The sequence below is a fragment of the Nycticebus coucang genome, chromosome 6 (genome assembly GCF_027406575.1).
Source record: "Nycticebus coucang isolate mNycCou1 chromosome 6, mNycCou1.pri, whole genome shotgun sequence".
In the NCBI taxonomy this organism is placed as follows: domain Eukaryota; kingdom Metazoa; phylum Chordata; class Mammalia; order Primates; family Lorisidae; genus Nycticebus; species Nycticebus coucang.
Genome location: NC_069785.1, coordinates 67,950,240 through 67,970,645, shown reverse-complemented (window position 1 = coordinate 67,970,645; position 20,406 = coordinate 67,950,240). Strand labels below are relative to the sequence as shown.

Genomic DNA, 20,406 nt, shown 5'->3' with positions numbered 1-20,406 from the left:
TGCTGAGCACCTGTTCCATGCCTGCACTGTGCTGGGGCTTCTCAGACCCTGTTCTTTCCACCTCGCAGAAGCCCTTTCTATAGGGACCTCCTCCCCTCACAGACAAGAGGGTAGGGCTCAGGATATCACCCAGCTAGCAAGAGGAGGATTCCAACAAGGGACTGTTGGGTCCACTTTACTCGGGTGGAGAGGGCTCCGAAATTCGGAGAGTGAATGGAGGCCCAGGGCCAGCGTCCCCTCCAGCACATCTCGCTCTCCTCCCTAGACGGGAAGCCCATCTCCACGGATGTCATCATGCTGGGCCGCACCAACCTGCTCATCGACAGCGCGCAGCCCCGGCACTCCGGCGTTTACGTCTGCCGCGCCAACAAGCCTCGCACGCGCGACTTCGCCACCGCGGCGGCCGAGCTCCGTGTGCTGGGTGAGGCGGGGTGAAGGCTGCAGGGAGCAGGTGTGGGGCAGACTAGATCGGAGCGGGTCCGCGGGGGCTGGGGGAAGAACCGTATAGCGGGAGGTGGGCAAGTGAGTGTGTTAGAGGGACTGAGGCTGAAGGATGGACAAGGGGGACGGCTAGGGAGGAGCTCCTGGAAGGACTGGTAGGAAGCGGGGATGGGAGATGGAGAATGGGCGAAGTAATTGGAGGATGGAGTAGGGGGCAGTTGAGTTAGAGATAGGAGGAAAGGAGTGATTTGGGCCTGGCTTGGGTGACTGGGCGGTGGGGAGGGGGTGGGACCTAGTTAACTGAGAGGGGTAGGACTGAGGTTCTGGGGGTGATAGTGGAGTGATCTGGGTGGTTCCAAGAAAACTGGGGGACCAAGTTGCTCAGGGCTGGGATAATGGAGAGGGGTGAGCCTGTTAAGTGTGGAGACATTGGCGAGTAGGGGAGAAGGAGATGGGTAAATGAGGGAAAGGGCGGAGCCGCTAGTGGCTGGAGTCTGCGGTCATTGTCGTCCCTCCTGCCCCTAGCGGCTCCTGCCATCTCGCAGGCGCCAGAGGCGCTGTCGCGGACGCGCGCAAGCACCGCGCGTTTCGTGTGCCGCGCGTCTGGGGAGCCGCGGCCCGCGCTGCGCTGGCTGCACGACGGGGCGCCTCTGCGTCCCAACGGGCGTGTCAAGGTCCAGGGTGGTGGTGGCAGCCTGGTCATCACGCAGATCGGCCTGCAGGACGCCGGCTACTACCAGTGCGTGGCCGAGAACAGCGCGGGAACAGCGTGTGCCGCCGCGCCGCTGGCGGTAGTGGTGCGCGAGGGGCTGCCCAGCGCCCCCACGCGGGTCACAGCCAGGCCACTGAGCAGCTCCTCTGTGTTGGTGGCCTGGCAGCGGCCCGACCTGCACAGTGAGCAGATCATCGGCTTCTCCCTCCACTATCAGAAGGCACGAGGTACATCCGCCCTAGGCCTGAGATGCCCCACCATAGGTCGCAGCAGGGCACAGTGGGGAGGAGGACTGGCTGGGCAACTGGAGGGTTGCCTGAGGCTACCACTGGGGATGAAATGGGGTAGGAGCCCGCAGGACAGACCCACGTAGGTATGGATTAGGCAGCGGTCTTCAGCTTGGTGCTAGAATCCCTGCAACACTGCTTCCCCTCATTATGGAGAGAAGGGGAAGGATGCTTCTTCCATGGAAAATGCCTTGGTGGTCCTGGAGCCACCTCCCAACCAGAGTTAACTAACCGCAGCAGGAGTCATTTCAATTAGATATTGGAAAGATTCTCCTAACCAGCGGAGGAATTAATACAGTGAGATGAGAAGCTGAGGGAATTTATACTCTGCAGCTCGGCTTATCAGGGATGATTTAGCTTTAAATGGACTATTTCGGAGACTGGATCAGTATGAAAGATTCCTAGACAGACTAACCAGCCAGTGCTGGCATTGGCCTTCTGACAATCTCCTTGTCCCTGTGTCACCGCTCCAGGCATGGACAATGTGGAATACCAGTTTGCAGTGAACAATGACACCACCGAGCTGCAGGTTCGGGACCTGGAGCCCAACACGGATTATGAGTTCTACGTGGTGGCCTACTCCCAGCTGGGGGCCAGCCGTACCTCCACCCCAGCACTGGTCCACACGCTCGATGATGGTAGGGTCTCTGAACCTGCAGTGGGCAGCTTAGGACCCAGAGAATTCTCTGGGGATGATAGGGAATTATTTACCAATATAAAGGCAGCCTTACTGCTTCATGTCATCTTTGTGCCCCATAAAAGCCTGAGTGGGGTTCTTCTCCCAGTTTAAAGTTGGGGAAACTGAGGCCCAGAAAATGAGAGTGACTTGCCCAAGGTCAGTAGTACAGCTGGGATTTGAGCCCAGGTCTTGTGATTCCCTGTATCATGTAGTTCTCCTTGGCACCCAGGTATTATCCATTGTGATAGGGGCCAGTCACCCTAACTCACTGAATGTGGAAGATTATGGCCCCCCAACTTTTTCTAGCTTCAGGGTGGGACGGATGTTCCCTCATCCTCCATCTTGGAGCTCCCCTGAGAGGCTCCCTTTCCTCCCTCAGATCCTGGTTCTGACCTACTTCTGACTTGCTCTGTGACCTGGGCAAGTCTTTGACCGCTCCTGAGCCTCACCTTCCACGTCGGTGGAGCAGAACTCATGCTGATGTTCTTCTGTCTCAGTCCCCAGTGCAGCGCCCCAGCTCTCCCTGTCCAGCCCCAACCCCTTGGACATCAGGGTGGCGTGGCTGCCCCTGCCCCCCAGCCTGAGCAATGGGCAGGTGGTGAAGTACAAGATAGAATACAGTTTGGGAAAGGAAGGTGAGTGGGGGCAGGATGCAGGCATGGTTGGCAATGGTCAGTGTGAAGGTGTGGTCAGAGCCACTGAGACCTGAGCGGAGTGGGGCGTCAGGAAATTAAGTTGAGTGGTGGGGTGAGGAATGGTGAGTGCAGGCTGGGAGCAGAATGAGCAGGAGTGAAAAGGAAAGATAGAGGGCTAGTGAGAAGCAGACAGAGGCCTGGCTCCTGGCTCAACCTCTTCTATTGAATCCCTACCTCAATTTCCTTTTCTGGGAAACAAGGCAGGTAGCCTAGGTAACTCTGGAGTCCCTTCCAGCTCACAAAGCAGAGGAGGGAAGGGGAGGCAGAAGATATGCTTATGGGGATGGGGAGCAGAGGGCATTGGGGAGGGTCTGTTAGGGCAGAAGTAGGTAATCCTGGGGAGGGGTCATAAAAGGAATAAAGAGTTAGGGACATGAGAGTAGGGGCTGGGGTGGGGGTGACAAGAGACGGAAATGTGAGAAAGTAGGTATGGGGTGGTCATCGGGGCTCTGGAAGCCAGATGGTGCTTGTTGGCCTTCATGGCTAGCCTCTTTGGTCATTGACAGTTGGTGAGGAGGGGTCAGCTCATGCCAGAATTCTTCCTGCACTGAGCCTAGGCAGATGCCCTGTATCAGCCAGGGTTGGAGGCTCAGGCATCAACCCTGGAGCCATGGAGTCTGCCCAGGCACTGAGGGCCTTAGGCTGCAATGAACACTGAGGAGCCAGGATCTGAAGTGGAAGAGTTGATGTAGGGGCTTTTAGGATCTGTGATTCTCAGGTGATCACCCAACAGCCCATATTTGCTGTTCCTGCAGATCAGATTTTCTCCACTGAGGTGCCAGGGAATGAGACACAGCTTACGCTGAACTTGCTTCAGCCAAACAAAGTGTATCGAGTGCGGATTTCGGCTGGCACAGGGGCAGGCTTCGGGGCCCCCTCCCAGTGGATGCAGCACAGGACACCCAGTGTGCACAACCAGAGCCACGGTACGGGGTCAGAGGAGACAGGCAGAGCAATATGTGTGTGACTGTGTGGGGTATATGTGCCCTGGGAACCCAGTGCCCTACCAACCCCTCCCATGGCTCCCCAGCTTGATAGGTAAGGGAGGCCCAGGAGTAGGGGTGAGGGGCTGGGAGGGCTCTAGTGTCCCTTTTATTCGCTGTGTGACCTTGGACAAACCATTCACAAATCTGAGACTTCATTAACTACCAGAAGGGTGGTGTGAGGATTACAATGTATTGTAAATAAAGTGCTTAGTACATTGTAAGAACTCTTTAAATAGTAGCTATTTCTCTCCTTTTCTTTTCTTCTTTTTTTTTCTTTTTTATTTTTTAAATTTTGCTTTCAAGGCTCGGCGCCTGTGGCTCAAGCGGCTAAGGCACCAGCCACATGCACCTGAGCCGAAGGGTTCAAATCCAGCCGGGGCCCGCCAAACAACAATGACGGCTGCAACAAAAAAATAGCTGGGTGTGGCGGGCGCCTGTAGTCCCAGCTACTTGGGAGCTGGAGGCAGGAGAATCGCTTAAGCCCAGGAGTTGGAGGTTGCTGTGAGCTGTGATGCCATGGCACTCTACCCAGGGCAACAGCTTGAGGCTCTGTCTCAAAAATAATAATAATAATTTTGCTTTCAATTTCAACTGGTTTTCACTCATCTTAGTTTGAAGTTTTTTTTTATCTTTTCTTCCTTTAGCGATTCTCTTGCCCTTTGCCTCCCAAGTAGCTGGGACTACAGGCGCCCGCCACAACGCCTGGCTTTTTTTGGTAGACATGGGGTCTCACTCTGGCTCACTGCGGCTCATGCTGGTCTTGAACCTCTGAGCTCAGGTAATCCACCCTCCTTGGCCTCCCATAGCTCTAGGACTACAGGCGTGAGCCACAATGCCCGTCCTTTTTTTTTTTTTTTTTTTTTTTTGAGGCAGAGTCTCACTCTGTCACCCTGGGTAGAGTGTCATAGTGTCACAGCTCACAGCAACCTCAATTTCTTGGGCTTAGGCAATCCTCTTGCCTCTGCCTCCTGAGTAGCTGAGACTACAAACACCCACCACAATGCCAGGCTAGTTTCTCTCTCTCTCTCTCTCTCTGTCTTTTTTTTTTTAGGAGAGACAGGGTCTTGCTCTTGCTTAGGCTGGTCTTGAACTCTTGAACTCAGGGATCCACCTGTCTCAGCCTCCCAGAGTGCTAGGATTACAGGAGTGAGCCAGGGAGCCCAGCAATAGTAGCTGTTTCAATGATTATGATTGTTGCTTTTGTTGAGAGACTCAATAGTAAACAATCAGAGTGATAAATGCGAGAAAACCTGGCACGCGTACTATCTGTGCGACAATGGGCAAATTACTTCTCTGAGCCTCAGTTTTCTTATCTGTAAAATGATAATAGTAGCAATACGTATTTTCACCATTTTAGAGGGTTGTGAGAATAAAGTTATAACACATGTGCAAAGTGCTTGGAACCATATCTGATGCACAGAAAGCCCTCAGCAGCCTCCTGCCTGCTTTTGTTCCTTCAGGATATTTGTAGAGGCCAAGGTACTGTGAGCCCAGCCCAGAGGTGCTCCTTTGCTGACCCTTTTGCAGATGCCCAGGAGATGCCTCTGTATTCTCCATAGTCTGTGATTACAGATTAGTGAGTTCGAAGCCCAGGTCCAGTGCTTAAGGTGGTGATGGCTGAGTGGTGATGCATTGAGAGAATGCTGGCGAGGCCCTTACGGAATGCCATCTTCCTGTCTCTTCCCTGTGCCCCTCCCTGGCCTCCTTCTCCTCATTCCCCATTCTCTTCCTTCTTTACCCATCCTGCTCCTCTGCCCCCAGTCCCTTTTGCCCCCACAGAGCTGAAGGTGCAGGCAAGGATGGAGTCTCTGGTTGTGTCATGGCAGCCGCCTCCTCACCCTGCCCAGATCTCTGGCTACAAACTCTACTGGCGGGAGGTGGGGGCTGAGGAGGAGGCCAACAGTGATCGCCCCCCAGGGGGCCGTGGAGACCAGGCTTGGGATGCGGGCCCCATCCGGCTCAAGAAGAAAGTGAAGCAGTATGAGCTGACCCAGCTAGGTGAGGAGGGCTGGGGAAGGGAGAAAGACAGACGTAGCTTCAGTGGGCACCAGGCAAGCTGTGCACTGGAGTGAGAGGTGGAATGCTCTTTGTGATGAGAGAGTAACCCCAGAGGGCCCTGTAACCATTGAGCCTTGTAACCCTCTCCAGTCCCTGGCCGACTGTACGAGGTGAAGCTTGTAGCATTCAACAAACATGAGGATGGCTACGCAGCAGTGTGGAAGGGCAAGACAGAGAAGGCGTCCGTGCCAGGTGAGGGTGACTGGGGAAGAAGGTGGAGGGCTCAGTTAGGCTCCAGGCGCTGCTTCCTTTCCCTTTTCTCTGGGCAGGTGGGCAGGAAGCCTAGTAGCCTCGGCTTACCCCCAAACCTATTCTCCAAGGGTCAGGAGTCTGCTTCTAGCTCCAGACGGCTTGTATCATAGAGAGAAGCTCTGGTTTGTACACTTTTAGGCCCAATACCTATTTGCATCATTCATGAACAGTGCTAATTTAGGAAATCTGAACAGAGAGAAACCTGATGGCTAATTATAACTCCTAACCCCAAAGTTTGGACTTAAGACAATTTTTCTTTTCTTTTTTCTTTTTTTTTTTTTGAGACAGAATCTTACTCTTTTACCCTGGGTGCAGTGCCGTGGCGTCGTAGCTCACAGCAACCTCAAACTCTTGGACTTGAGCAATCTAAGTCTTGCCTCAGACTCTCGGGTAGCTGGAACTACAGGCATGCACCACTACACCCAGCTAGTTTTTCTATTTTTTATTTATTCATTTATCATTTTAATATTTTTTTCGAGACAGAGTCTCACTCACCCTTGGTAGAGTGCAGTGGCATCACAGCTCACAGCAACCTCAAAGTCCTGGGCTTAAGTGATTCTCCTGCCTCAGCCTTCCAGGTAGCTTGGACTATAGGTGCCCATCACAACACCCAGCTGTTTTTATAGATGAGGTCTTGCTCTGGCTTGGGCTGATCTCTAACCTGTGAGCTCAGGCAACCCATCTGCCTTGGCCTCCCAAGTACTGGGATTACAGGCATGAGCCACTGTGTCCGGCCAGTTTTTCTGTTTTGAGTAGAGACAGGATCTCACTCTTGCTCAGGCTGGTTTTAAACTTCTGAGCTCAAGTGATCCACCTGCTTTGGCCTCCCAGAGTGCTAGGATTACAGGTGTAAGCCAGTGCACCTGGCCTTTAAAACAATTTTTAAAACACCTCTCTATGTCACGCTATGAGGTTATCCCTCAACTCTAGACAGGGAAAATATCTCTATGTGGCCTGTTGGGAAACTGCAGCTCAGAGAGGTAAAGGGACTTGTCCAAAGTTACCCAGAGCCTATACTAGAGCCACAATACCTGGCTCCCAGACAAAAGTCTTTCCACTGCCTTGGGCCCTGTGTTGGGCACCTCAGTTGCCTGTCATGATGCTTTCCGGGCTACTTTTCAACCATGTGGAAAGAGCACTCAACCAGAAGCCATGAAACCTGAGTTCTAATTCCAGTTTGTTCATTTATTCATTCAGCAAATATTTTACTGGGTATCTACTATGTGCTAGCTCTATTCTGGGAATTTAGTGCTGGACAACACAAATAAGGTACCTACTCTCATGGAGTTTATTTTATTTTATTTTATGTTTATATAATAAACACATCATCATATAGTATTCACTATATTCCAGACACTTTCCTGTGCACTTTACAAATATTAACTAACTTAATCTTCATAACCCCATGAGGTAGGTATTATCATAAGGTCCACTTACAGAATAGGGAATGCAGGAACAGAGGGGTTAAGAAACCTCTCCAGGGTCACACAGCTAGTAGATGGCAGAGCTAGAATTTGAACCAAAGCCGTCTGGTTCCGGAGTCCAGAGTCTGTGTTCTTAATTGCCGCAACTTGCTATTTCCCTGTCTGTTACATCTTACATACTAGAGTGCCACAGTTTGCTATATGTATGACCTTGGCAAAAATCACCTAAATTCTTGGAGGTTCAGTTTCCTTATCTGTGAAGTGGGAATGATGCCACCCAACTCACAGGATCAAAAGAGATAGTCAGAAAAAAAAAAAAAAAAGAGATGGTCAGAGAAAGAACCTTGGGAACTGTAAACTGCTGTCCGTATCTAGGGATGAGTGTCCTCCCTCCCTTTCCCACACTCTAATTTTCACCTCCTAGACCTGCCCATCCCGAGGGGACCACCCTTGCCCCCAGCCCATGTCCATGCAGAATCAAACAGCTCCACGTCCATCTGGCTTCGGTGGAAAAAGCCAGACTTCACCACAGTCAAGATTGTCAACTACACTGTGCGCTTCAGTCCCTGGGGGCTCAGGAATGCCTCCCTGGTCACCTACTACACCAGGTGGGGAAGAGGACTAAAGGTGTAAAGAAGGGAGAAAGAGGGTTGCCCCTGTGGCTCAAGGAGTAGGGCGCTGGCCCCATATGCCGGAGGTGGTGGCTTCAAACCCAGCCCCGGCCAAAACTGCAAAAAAAAAAAAGAAAGAAAAAAAAGAAGGGAGAAAGAGCAGGTGGGGAAGGGGGAAGGCAGCAGGTGCTGATGAGAGTGACCCTGGGTTTGGGAACATTTCATGGCTCACTGTTACACTGGGAGCACACTGAGGGCCTGCATAGGATCCACCTCCTTACCTGATGGTAGCAGGTAAAAAAGCAGAGCCCATACCCTCAGGACACAGCCCTGTGCTAAGCCTTTGGGGAATGGGACGCAGGAGAGACCTGTTTCTCCAACCTCAGAGGGCTCCCGATCCGATGGGAAAGAGAGCTCTGCCACTGTCCCCAGACAGTGGGAGACTGAGCCGGAGGAGCTGCTGATTCGGCAGAGGAAACATCACATTGAAGGGAACTGATGTATACAGCTGCTGCTAAGGCAAAATTAAGCCCAGGAAAAGATGCATCAGAGATGGTTCCTTGGGTGGAGAATAACTTGGATTAATCCAGGGAGGCTTCCTAGAGGAGGGGGCCTGACTTGGAGATTGGACATGGAGCAACATACATCTACATCTCTCTGTAGGTCCCCTGGGTGACATTAATGACCCCCTGGCCAGGGAGTAGCTTCCCTTCCCAGGATAGGGGCTGAGGACTGGGGAGTAGATTTAGAGGAGTCTGCCCTGCTGGGAGAGTGTGCCTGAGAGCACTAGTTATGTTTCTTGCCTCAGTAGTTCAGGGGAAGACATCCTCATTGGCGGGCTGAAGCCATTCACCAAATACGAGTTTGCTGTGCAGTCCCACGGCGTGGATGTGGACGGGCCTTTCGGCTCTGTGGTGGAGCGCTCTACCCTGCCTGACCGTGAGTGGCCCCTGTCACCCTCACCTTCCACCTATCTTTCATCTTACTCTTTCTTACTCTAGCAGCTCTCTTTTCTGAAACATCCCTCAGAGCCCTAAGATTCGGGCAGAACTGAGTACAGGTTTCTGGGAGGGAAGGAATGGTGGTAACCCCCTCCCCACTGTTTTCCAGAAATTCCCCAACTAGAGACCAGACCTTATTTTTACTTTGTGGTTTGTTCCAGGGAAGAAAGAAAAAGGGAGGCCAGGCCCTTACCCTGTGTCCCAGCTGCCCTCAGACCTGAGGGTCTCGGTGACCTTGTGCCTCTTCATCTCCTCCCTTGCACCCCAGGACCCTCCACACCCCCATCTGACCTGCGCCTGAGCCCCTTGACACCGTCCACTGTTCGGCTGCACTGGTGCCCCCCCACAGAGCCCAATGGCGAGATAGTGGAGTATCTGATCCTCTACAGCAACAACCACACCCAGCCCGAGCACCAGTGGACCCTGCTCACTACAGAGGGTGAGGGCTCCTGCCGCAGGGCATTTGAGCAAATACTTTCCAGCCTTTCCCAACTCCAGCCTCTCCAGTGGCTGGGTTGGCATTGAGAGTGGTACTGAGGTTTGTTCCAGGGGCTTCTGGGAGGAGCAGGCAGAAGCCACTGCCTGAGTGAGAGGAGCAGACTTCCCCAGTTCTGCCACCCTATCCCTGCAGCACCTCCCCACCCTATCCACCGTCCCTGCTGTCCCTGCTTCCCTCTCCCCCAGGAAACATCTTCAGTGCTGAGGTTCACGGCCTGGAGAGTGACACGAGGTACTTCTTCAAGATGGGGGCACGCACAGAGGTGGGGCCTGGACCCTTCTCTCACCTGCAGGATGTGATCACTCTTCAGGAGAAGCTCTCAGGTATGAGAATGGGGAGGACCCCAGGTGGGGTCCACCTGGGGCAGTCCTGGGTTCCTAGAGACCCCTGGGCTTGACTTCTTTTTTTTTTGGCCAAGGCTGGGTTTGAACCCTCCACCTCTGGCATATGGGGCCAGCACCCTACTCCTTTAAGCCACAGGCGCCACCCCTGGACTTGACTTCTAAGCCTCTTCCTGCCTCTAACACTTTCATTTGTTTTGCATAACTGCCCTCCTGGTTTGGTGAGGTTAGGGTAAATGTGAAGGCAAAATAGGTGTGGTTTAGTAGTGACTTGGCTGAGAGGTCAGATTCATGGTAGACTGGCTTGGCTTAGAGATCAATCTCTTTGGGAGATTCCTTTGATGGGCAGAGTGGCTTGGTGAGGTAATGAGCTTTATGGGGTAGAGATGGGTAGCAGCCTGAGCTATATAATTTGCAGAGTCCAGTGCAAAATGAAAAATGCAAGGCTCCTTATTTAAAAAATGGGTAAGAGCTCATGCATATAATCCTACCAATTTAGGAGGCTGATAGGAGGATCCCTTGAGCCCAGTTCAAGAACAGCCCAGATAACATAGTAAGACTCTGTCTCTACCAAAAAGTAAGTAAAATTAGCTGAGGCAGGGTGTGGTGTAATCCTAGGACTTTAGGGGGCTAAAGTGGTAGGATTCCTTGAGCTCAGTTGGAGCTGAGTTGGAGTTGGAGATTAACCTGAGCAAGAGCGAGACCCCATCTCTACTAAAAAGGTAGATGCCTTTAGTCTACCTGGTAGGTGCCTATAGTCTCAGCTGCTTGGAAAGCTGAGGCGGGAGGATCGTTTGAATCCAGGCATTTGAGGTTGCTGTGAGCTAGGCTGATGCTAGGCACCCTAGCCTGGGCAACTGAGTGAGATTCAACCAGAAAAAAAAAAAGGAAAAATTAGCTGCATGCAGTGGTGGTGGTACACACCTCCTAGGTACTTGGGAGGCTGAGGCAGGAGGATCACATAAGCCCAAGATGGTGACAGCAGAGCATTAGTCCCAGCACAGGACCCTTCCAGCACAGGCCCATGCAGCTGCACGTGTTACACACCCTGAAACAAGCCATGGCAGGCAGACAAGAGGTGTGTTTACTGAAAAGCCATTTTGATGAGGAGACACTATGACTTCTAGATGTGTTGCAGGGAGAACAGTTAGAGGGAGAGGTAGTGGTAGTCCCTGTGAGGTCACAGGGCCCACCTCTCCTTGTGTCAGAAGATTATAAATGTCTAAAGATGAGACTCAGGCCAGTGGGCACCTAACGAAGCTGATTTAGGGCGCCTGTGCCCTTTCTCTGTCCCTGACCTGCTCTGTCCCCTCTCTCCCTCAGACTCCTTGGACATGCACTCAGTCACGGGCATCATCGTGGGTGTCTGCCTCGGTCTTCTCTGCCTCCTGGCTTGCATGTGCGCTGGCCTGCGCCGCAGCTCCCACAGGTGGGCAGGGGAGCCAGTCTGGCCTTGGAAAGGGGAAATTTCCAGGAAGGGCTGCAGAATGGGCAAACAGGGAAAGCAGACAACGGAATCTGGTGATGACCTCCTGAGAATCGGGAGTGGATTTAGGGGAGCCCCAGCCTGTCCCCTCAGCAAGGCCAGGCAGAGCTGCCTTCTCTCACTTCCTCAGTAGCTGCCAGTATCTTGGAAGAGGGGCCGGAAATCTTCAGATGCCTGGAGCCAAGGAAAGAGGCTGTTTTGAACAATAGCACCGTTTCCTCCTCATTTCACAGGCGGGGAAACCAAGTCCCTGAGGTGGGCAGGAATGGGCCCAGAGACAAAGGATGGATTAGGTCCTAGTCCTGCCTCCACCCCCACTCGTTGAACACTGTGCCTTGTTTTTCATTTTCCCCTCTAGGGAAGCCCTCCCAGGACTATCCTCTACTGCTACCACTGGAAATCCCACGCTGTACTCCAGAGCCCGGCTTGGCCCTCCCAGCCCCCCAGCTGCCCATGAACTGGAGTCCCTTGTGCACCCCCACCCCCAGGACTGGTCCCCTCCACCCTCAGACATGGAGGACAGGGCTGAAGTGCACAGCCTTATTGGTGGCAGTGTTTGCGATGGCAGAGGTCACGCTAAAAGAAAGGTAGGTTAGAGCCCCGCTCTGTGGCGCATCCCTCCGGAAGACACTGGGGGGCGCCAGAGCACAGTGTGTGACTACAAGCGCTTCCCCACCCACAACCCTTTTTGAGCCAGCTCTGAAGAGAAGGCACCCTTCTGCCTCCTCCGTGAAAGGGTTGGCAGGGCAGGGAAGCATGTGGGCCTCTGTCCTCTGGCAGAATAGATCAGCCTGGTTCTTATGGAGAGGAAGGCCCCCAGTAGGTATCTGCAGGTGACTCAGGGTAGCCAGAACACCCAGAACCCTCCTTATCCCAGGAGCCCTGGTCTCTCCCACCCAGGCCTCCCCAGCATGGGAAAAGAGGTTGGTCCACTTGGCTGTGGCTGGGATAAGGTGGGGCCCTGCAGCACAGGTCCCTCTGTGTTGTCAGTCATGGCACACCCCATCCGACTCTGACCAGCCCTTGCCTCACCCTCTCCCTGCCTCTGTGGTAAAAGAGAGCCCGCCTGGCCCAGAAGCCTCAGGTCTTGCAGAGCAGCTGGCACCAGGCTTGTCTGCAGGAGGGCTGCATCCTCAAACTCCCCTGCTGACTCTCAGCCCTTTCCGGGCTTCTCCTGTGAGCCTTGGGGAAGTGGTTTTGCAGGGAACCTGTCAGAAAGGAGAAAGACAGGGACCAAGTCTGGGCCCTGCTTCCCAGTGGCCCTCTCTACTTCCCTCCCTATGCCTCCCTCTTCCAGTCAATTCTGGTTGTGCTCCTCAGTGTCCCCTTCTTTCCCCTGAGCAGATCTCCTGGGCTCAGCCACTTGGGCCAAGCTGGGCAGGCACCTGGGCAGGCTGTGAGCTGCCCCACGTAGGTCCCAGGCCTGCTCTGACCCGGGCCCTGTTGCCCCCTGCTGGAACTGGGCAGACGCTGTTGCTGCAGGCTCTAGTGTATGACGCCATAAAGGTCAGTATCCTGGGAGGAAGGGGTGAGACAGGAGGGAAGGGATCCCCACACTTGTGAAGAGAAAGTAGTGAATTCTCTGGAGACCCCTGGGTGGTAATTTCCCAGGGGTTAGAAATTTATGAGCGGCGCCTGTGGCTCAAGGAGTAGGGCGCCAGTCCCATATGCCAGAGGTGGCAGGTTCAACGCTAGCCCCGGCCAAAAACTAAAAAAAAAAAAGAAATTTAACAAGGCGACCTCTGGAGCCTCCAAAGGTTGAGTAGGTGGAAGGCAATCCAGTTTGCAGGACCCTGTTTCACCTTGCAGTCCCTCCCCTACCATGACCCAAGTGAGCCACACCACAGTTACTGTGGATCTGGGGCTGGCCTGAGTACATTCAGCCCTTCCTTCTCTCCATGGAGCCCCTGACTGAGTCTGGCACTTCTGGAACTCCTAGGCAAGGGAAAAACGGGTTGTATTTCATTTATTCCTGCTTTCACATGGGTCTGAATATCAATCATCTCTGGTAGGACAGTGCCTAGGTCTCCTTTACCAACTCAGTGTGGTATGTACTCTGATGGAGGGTTGGCTTCTCTCCACCCCACATATGTTGGTCGTTCTTCTTATACCCACTCTCAGTAATGGTCACCTCGTCTTTGTGTTCTCTGCCCTGGGCAGGGTAATGGGAGGAAAAAGTCACCCCCAGCCTGCAGGAACCAGGTGGAGGCTGAAGTCATTGTCCACTCTGACTTCAGTGCATCCAAAGGGAACCCTGACCTCCATCTCCAAGACCTGGAACCTGAGGATCCCCTGCCTTCGGAGGCTCCTGATCTCATCTCAGGTGTAGGGGATCCAGGGCAGGGGACAGACTGGCTGGACAGGGAGCTGGGAGGGTGTGAACAGGTGGCCACTGTGCCAGACAGACTGACCTGCCTGCCAGAGGCAGCCAGTGCTTCCTGCTCCTACCCAGACCAGCCTCATGAGGCTCTGGAGGAGGTCCCTGGAAACAGCTGTCAGCCTAAAGCCCACTCCCCTCTAGGAGCCAGCCCAGGCCTGCCCTCGTCCTCTGCTTAGCTCCCATAGAGGGTGCAGTTTGGGATAGGCTGGTGTGGATCCCAGGACATGACATGTGTGGTCACACATGTACACATGTGTCCCTGCAGATACATCATCAAGCCCTTGGGAGCCTCCTAGGGTGCTTTGGCCGAGGACAGAGGAAGAGATGGATTATTCACTCCCTCTATGCTCTTTGTAACACATATGTGATATGTGAAGACATATGAGACACGGCTACATGTGATGTACTCACATGTGAAGCACATATGTGCATACTGGTTTGTGAGCTGGGAAACGTCGGCCCAGGCAGTGGGCACTACGGCCTAATTGATCCTCCAGGTCAGGACAGTGCCCCAGAGTGGTCATTCCCCAGCCCTGTGGGCCCCCACCTCTATCACCCACTTTTATTACACACTCTGAGAGTGTCTCCAATGCCTGTCTGACAGACAGCCCCAGCCCATGTTCCTGTCGGGCTGGGTCAAGTGCAACTAGGCCCAAGATGCCTGGTATTTTAGCTGCATCACCTCCTTCTCCCCATTGTCCAGATTGAGAGAGTGAGCCTGGCTCTCCTCAGAGCAACTCTGCATTTTCATTTTGTCATTTAGGAAGTTCCCTCTCCCCTCTGTCCTTTCCCTCCACTGCTCCGGTGGCCTATTTCCCAGCCAACTTGTCTCTTGCTCTAGGGCCTCCTTCCTCCCTGATATTCTTTTCTGTCCTCTCTCCTGGTTCCCCTTCACTACTGTCTCCCATGCCTCTCCCCGACTGTGCCATCTGGTTCTCCTGCCTGGGTTCAATCTGCAACCCTTCCCTAGCAACATGACTACCTCATGCATGCTTCAAGGCTATTGTGGCACTCCTGTGTCCACCACTGTTCACTTTGGCTGTCACCACCTGTCCCCTTTCTCTCAGTGCCCCCACTTGCCTCCTCCCCAGGCAGACTGCCCTACCCCTAGTGCAGGTTTAGAGAAGACCTTCTGGCTTCCCTGCATCCGTCTCCTTGGGATCAGGGTAGGAGGGTTCTCTTTGGAGGTGATGAATCTAAGTCCCATAGGATAATTTTTGAAACAGAGAAGAGAGATTGTGACCCAGAGTCTCAGAATAAAATGATCCCCTCTCTTCTATGCAGAGAGGCAGGTTTGCTGGGTGGCGATGATTGCACACCTTTCTTCCCAGCAGAAAGTGAAGGGGGAGAAAGGAGGTGGGAGTTAGCCTTGAGCTTGATCTGGGATGGGGTTGTGAAGCGTTCCATTTTCTGGGCTGCTAGAAGGGGGCATCTTTGCCCAGAAAAAGGGCGGTTGGTTTATCTCATTTTGTTTTTTCTTGAAATGGGATCCTGAAGTCATTTCCTGTTGACTGTCCAGGTTGGATGCTCTTTCCTGTGTAGTGAAAGCAATGTCATTTATTTGATTTTTCACCTTAGCCCTCTCATAGCGCACAGAATGCAGGGGCCTTTGCTCCCTAATTGCATCTTTTTAACCGATCGGCACAGCCAGAGTTAATTCTGGCTTCTGGGCCAGATTAGAAATAACCAGTCCATCGTTCCTTTTATTTTTGTCATTTAAATGGTGAAATGTCTCTCAGCAGAGTTGCAGCTCCCTGAAACCCTGAAAGCATCTGTGTTTATTACACTCGGGTGTCACTCACGTTTGACATCCGCACCTACATTTCCACCTCCTCCCCCTCCTTCAGCCAGCCTGTGATAACACTAAAGATTATTAATGTTGGTTTTGAATCTCGTTAAAGACAGAATTGTCAACTTGTACTATTTCTGTAGCATTCAGTGTTGCTGTGGCTAACACCACTGTGTATGTTTCATCATGGTTCTGAAGGTCAAAAGCCTCATTTTATTTTGCTGGTTTTATTTTATTATTATTATTTTTTTTTTTTTAAGAAAAAGCTGCCCTGAATTAAATGGCTGTTTTAACAGTAGGCTCTTAGCATTACACCACATAGTCATTTTTCATGTTCTTGTTTAACAGGCACTGAGGTTCTGGTTTAAATTAAATAGCTGCAAATGAGACAATTTATAACCCATTAGGTTGGGTGGAAAATTGTTTCTCAAAAGCAAATAAGTAATAAATCTGGTATCTGCCTATAACTCACAGTTGATAAGAAAGTGGCCATTACTCACTAGCATTATATATGATTTGGGCTCCAGGTAATTTGGAAGTGTTAGGTTTGTGTCTTTGTAGCAGTATTTTTTTTTAGAAAAGAGTCTATTGGCCTTTTACAGGGTATTAATCCTTTTGTCACCTACCATTGATGCCTTAAGTTTTTTGAGTCTCTTTTTAAAAAAATCTTCCTCTTCTTGATGCATGACAAGTGTAATCAATACTTGCTCACTTATTTGTCTGTATTTAGTTTATGCTGTACTATTTAATTTTTCCAGCATTTTTTCCTTATAAATATGATATTCTTTAGTGTTAAGCTAAGGCATTGATCATGTATCTGTCCCTATAATGCATTAATAAACTATTTTCCGGAAGTGTGGAATTCTCTTTAGAGCCAATGACTAGAATTTCCTCAGCCTTCCCACCCTAGGGAGTTCGTTTCCTACCAGGATAGAAAATGGTAGTTTTTGAGGGTAGACAGCAGGTGATCGTGAGAAAGAACTGAACCATCTTCCTCCCTCAACAGGTGCCTAGAAAAAGACAACACTTTAACTTAGGACAGATACCTTCTTTTTATTATTATTATTATTATTTTTCTTTGAGACAGAGTCTCAAGCTGTCACCCTGGATAGAGTGCTGTGGCGTCACAGCTCACTGCAATCTCAAACTGTTGGGCTTAAGCAATTATCTTGCCTCAGCCTTCCAAGGAGCTGGAACCACAGGCACCCACCACAATGCCCAGCTACTTTTTGGTTGTAGTTGTCATTATCGTTTGGCAGGCCCGGGCTGGATTCGAACCTGCCAGCTCCAGTGTATGTGGCTGGTGCCCTAGCCACTGAGCTACAGGCACTGAGCCTTTTATTAGTTGGTTTTTTTTGGTTTGTTTGTTTTTTTAAAAAGATGGGGGTCTTGCTTTTTCTTAGGCTGGTCTTCAACCCCTGAGCTCAAGCAATCCACCTGCCTGGGTTTCCCAGAGTGCTAAGATTATGGGTGTGAGCCAGCGTGCCTGACTTAAGATGTATTCTTTGATGGTACTTGCTTAGGCTCCCTTTCCATCTGGGTGTATACTTTTCTAACCTTTCTTGGTTAAAGGGAAGAGGGAACAAATCCAAAGATTTGGGCTCCACAACTATTCTGTATAATGCTGATCACAGGAATTATTCATGGCTGCACATTCACACACATACAAGCACTGTGTCTGCAAGCTCAAAGAACCACGAGTGTACACCCACCTTCACAAACACCCTTGTGTCCATTAATTCAAATGTGCAAACAGCTTAATACACAAGATTACACACTCTTGCCCCACATATATCTCAGCTTTATGGTCAGTAGTTACTCTCTGATAGGATCTTTACAGAGTCTGGAACGTGCCTTTCTGTTGGAGGAAACCAAGAGCCAGGGGCTGCCTTGCTCAGGACCACCCCCAAAGTGACTGGTGGGCCAGACCCAGGTTAATTGACAGATCAGACAGAGAGATACTGTACATTTTGCACTCAGCAGAATAGCCATTATTTGCATATCACTCTCAGACCAAAGGTTGCGGTAAAGAAGAATTAAACACTTGTCAAAATGAATTTAAAATGACAGCAATTCCAGACACCAGTTTGCCCTCTCCAGAATCTAGGACAAGCCAAGAAGGAGTTGTTGAGCATTCAAGCTCTGCAGGAGGGAGTTCCAGGACTTCAGGCCCAGGAAGAGCCCCTCCTGCCCTCCCTTTCTTATGGCCAGTAGAAGCCCATCACTCCCACCCTTCCTCACAGTGAAAGCCAATCCAGACTTTGGCATATTGACCTTGAATTTCTCCCTTGCCTCCTACTGTTCACATGTGTCGAGTCCTGCTTCTCAGGCTCATCTTCCAGTTGCTACCTCAGAGTGAGGCGTCCCTGGGCTGTACAAGCCTCATTATTAGTAAACTTGTCCACCTACAGGCAGTCTGATTTCTGGACATCCTCACTTTGTCTTTGGTGGGAGGAGTGCCACCACGCCCAGCTAACTTTTTAAGTTATTGTAGAGATTTGGTTCTCACTATGTTACCCAGGATAGTCTCAAACTCCTTGGCTCAAATGAGCCTCCTACCTCTGCCTCCCAAAATACTAGGATTACAGCTTGAGCCACCACATCTAGCTCTGCACTTCTTTACTCCTCTGCACTAAAAATTAGTTTCATATTCAACTCATGTTAATTCCTGGTTCCAAAGTTCCACAGTTGGTATCAAAAGAGTTATCCCTCTGCCATTGCAGTCCAGTGCAAGAAGAACAAGCAATTGAGTGAGGCAGAGACTGCCACCTCTAGATCCTAGAATTTAGCTACTAGAATTTAGTAGCTGCTTGATAGTTTTGATGGGCTAGCCCATCATGCTGGGCTCAACAGAAGACCACTTAATAGTGACAGGTCAAGACTCAAGATCTCTAAGGACTGACATGGGTACATTTGCAAAGAGACAAGCCTACCCTACATAACATTCTCATGTGGGACCTACATGTTCTCTGAAATGTAACATTGAAGGTCTTCCTTGTGGCATAGAAATGTTACCCGGAATTTTAACTTTTGGTGTGCTTTTCCAGTTACCAGGTCATTTGCCTGGACCTGGTCCCTGGGAGTGAACGGGAGAGATATGCTTATCTTCATCTTTTAGATGAGCTCGGTGAGAGTGACTGCCGGGGCTGGCTAGGCTAGACGGCAGGCAGAACCCGGGATGCTTCAGCGTTCCCTTGTCCGGTTGGGTCTGTTCTCCCCAGGCAATCTACCTAAGCATCAGAACGCCGCAGTCTAGAGGCCAGTCTTGCAGCTAAGGGATCTATCACAGCCAAGGGATCTATCTTTTCCGTGGAAGGACCAAAACCCCGCGGAAAGCTGAATCTTTGACAACTTTGTACAGTTCTTAAGGAATTATCTCTAAATTATAGACTCGGAGGAGGGCACAGCAGAAAATCAAAGCAAATCCCTCAGCTTTGCGTGTTTCCCCGCAGCCCGGACACACTCCCCAGTCCTCTGGGTCTCCACTTCCCCAGCCCCACACTTCCCGGGTTGACCTGCAGGGAGTGGATACTCGGCTGCAGCCCGGGACGGGGCCGGACGCTTCAGCCACAGTTCAAAGCACAGGGGGCGCGTCCGCCGCGCAGCCGGGAATGTCCGGCCGCGTAAAGCGCTCCCCGGCTCTTTTGTTCCCCAGACTGGGCCTCCGGGGAGAGGGGGCTGGGGGAGGGGACCGGGAGGAGAGGGGGCGGTGGGCAGGGGAGGAGGGCGGGGCGGGCGCTGGCCGAGCGATTGCGGAGCGCGCTCCCCGGCGAGGCTGACAGATCGCTCCGGTGGGTGCAAGATGGCGCAAGCGGCGCTCCCCCTGCGCGACCCGCGCTCCTAGGAGGCATGCGGCCCCAGCCCCCAGCCGCCCGGGCTCGGCCTCGGCCGGAGCCCCGGCCCCGGCCCCGGCCCCGGCGCCGGCCCCGTGGGACTCTGTGAGCTGCCAGAGGCCCGGAAGCCGCGCGTAGCCGAGCCGAGCCGAGCGGACCGAAGCCCCATGGCTGCGCCCCGCGCCGCGTCCCGGCGCCGCCAGCCTGCGCTGCGCTGGCCCCGGCTCCTGCTACCGCTGCTGCTGCCGCTGCTGCTGCCCGAGCGGAGCTGGGGTGAGCGAGGGCGCCCGCGGCCTGGGCGGCGGCGGACCGAACCCGGGAAAGGGCGAGAGGGGAATAAACGGGCGCGAGGGGGGGACCCGGGGAGAGCGGGAGGGACAGGCGGACGGAGCGGAGCGGGACGGGGAGAGGACATCAGGCCTGGCTACTGGGGGCCCGATGGGGGTGCTGAGGATGGAGCCCCCCGGGGGAGGTCAGGGCTCTCTCCGCTGCGGTTTCAGGGCTCGAGGCAGACCCAGAGCCCGTACCAGGGGTAAGAGTGCAGCCAAACAAGAGCTTAGGGGGCGGGCTGCGTTGGGGACAGAGAGAAACCAGCCAGGGAAGATCGCACAGAGGAGCTCCGTCCCAGGTGGGCGAGCTGGGGTGCCTGGTGCCGGGTCCTGGACATTGAATAGCCGGAGGCGGGAGACGGCAGAATGTGGGACCCAGCGGTCTGCGTCGGGCGGAGAGGGTACGTCCTGGATTTGGAGCTGGGACTGGGCGGAAGGTGCGCGGAAGAGACCGAGGATGAGCAGGAGAAATAATGCCAACGGACGGCTCGTGGCGAGTGGGTGACCCGGGAGAAAGCCTGGGGTCCAAGAAGGGGAGGAGAAGCCGCCAAAAGCGAAAGCGAGGGAGCCGGGAGATGCCCACGCACCCCTGCCTTTCCCGGA

At 52.7% G+C, this 20,406-nt stretch overlaps 2 protein-coding genes across 11 annotated transcripts in view; both read left to right on the top strand.

Annotated features, from left to right (window-relative positions):
* IGDCC4 (immunoglobulin superfamily DCC subclass member 4) overlaps positions 1-16,491 on the top strand; it is a 46,531-nt gene extending 30,040 nt beyond the window's left edge. For 3 of the 5 annotated variants that reach the window (XM_053595399.1, XM_053595397.1, XM_053595401.1), the window contains 15 exons: positions 266-421; positions 967-1,380; positions 1,914-2,078; positions 2,617-2,754; positions 3,570-3,740; positions 5,562-5,798; positions 5,949-6,050; positions 7,959-8,142; positions 8,954-9,084; positions 9,415-9,585; positions 9,831-9,968; positions 11,310-11,415; positions 11,831-12,059; positions 12,817-12,978; positions 13,633-16,491. In XM_053595399.1, the coding sequence (XP_053451374.1) occupies positions 266-421; positions 967-1,380; positions 1,914-2,078; positions 2,617-2,754; positions 3,570-3,740; positions 5,562-5,798; positions 5,949-6,050; positions 7,959-8,142; positions 8,954-9,084; positions 9,415-9,585; positions 9,831-9,968; positions 11,310-11,415; positions 11,831-12,059; positions 12,817-12,978; positions 13,633-14,028 (2,900 nt within the window). In that variant the 3' untranslated portion in view covers positions 14,029-16,491. The remainder of the gene's footprint in view (positions 1-265; positions 422-966; positions 1,381-1,913; positions 2,079-2,616; positions 2,755-3,569; positions 3,741-5,561; positions 5,799-5,948; positions 6,051-7,958; positions 8,143-8,953; positions 9,085-9,414; positions 9,586-9,830; positions 9,969-11,309; positions 11,416-11,830; positions 12,060-12,816; positions 12,979-13,632) is intronic. The other 2 variants (XM_053595400.1, XM_053595398.1) reach the window with 1 other exon arrangement.
* Positions 16,492-19,382: 2,891 nt separating this feature from the next.
* IGDCC3 (immunoglobulin superfamily DCC subclass member 3) overlaps positions 19,383-20,406 on the top strand; it is a 45,958-nt gene continuing 44,934 nt past the window's right edge. For 4 of the 6 annotated variants that reach the window (XM_053595406.1, XM_053595408.1, XM_053595410.1 and 1 more), the window contains exon 1: positions 19,446-19,747. In XM_053595406.1, the coding sequence (XP_053451381.1) occupies positions 19,642-19,747 (106 nt within the window). In that variant the 5' untranslated portion in view covers positions 19,446-19,641. Of the gene's footprint in view, positions 19,748-20,406 lie in introns of all 6 variants that reach the window. The other 2 variants (XM_053595409.1, XM_053595404.1) reach the window with 1 other exon arrangement.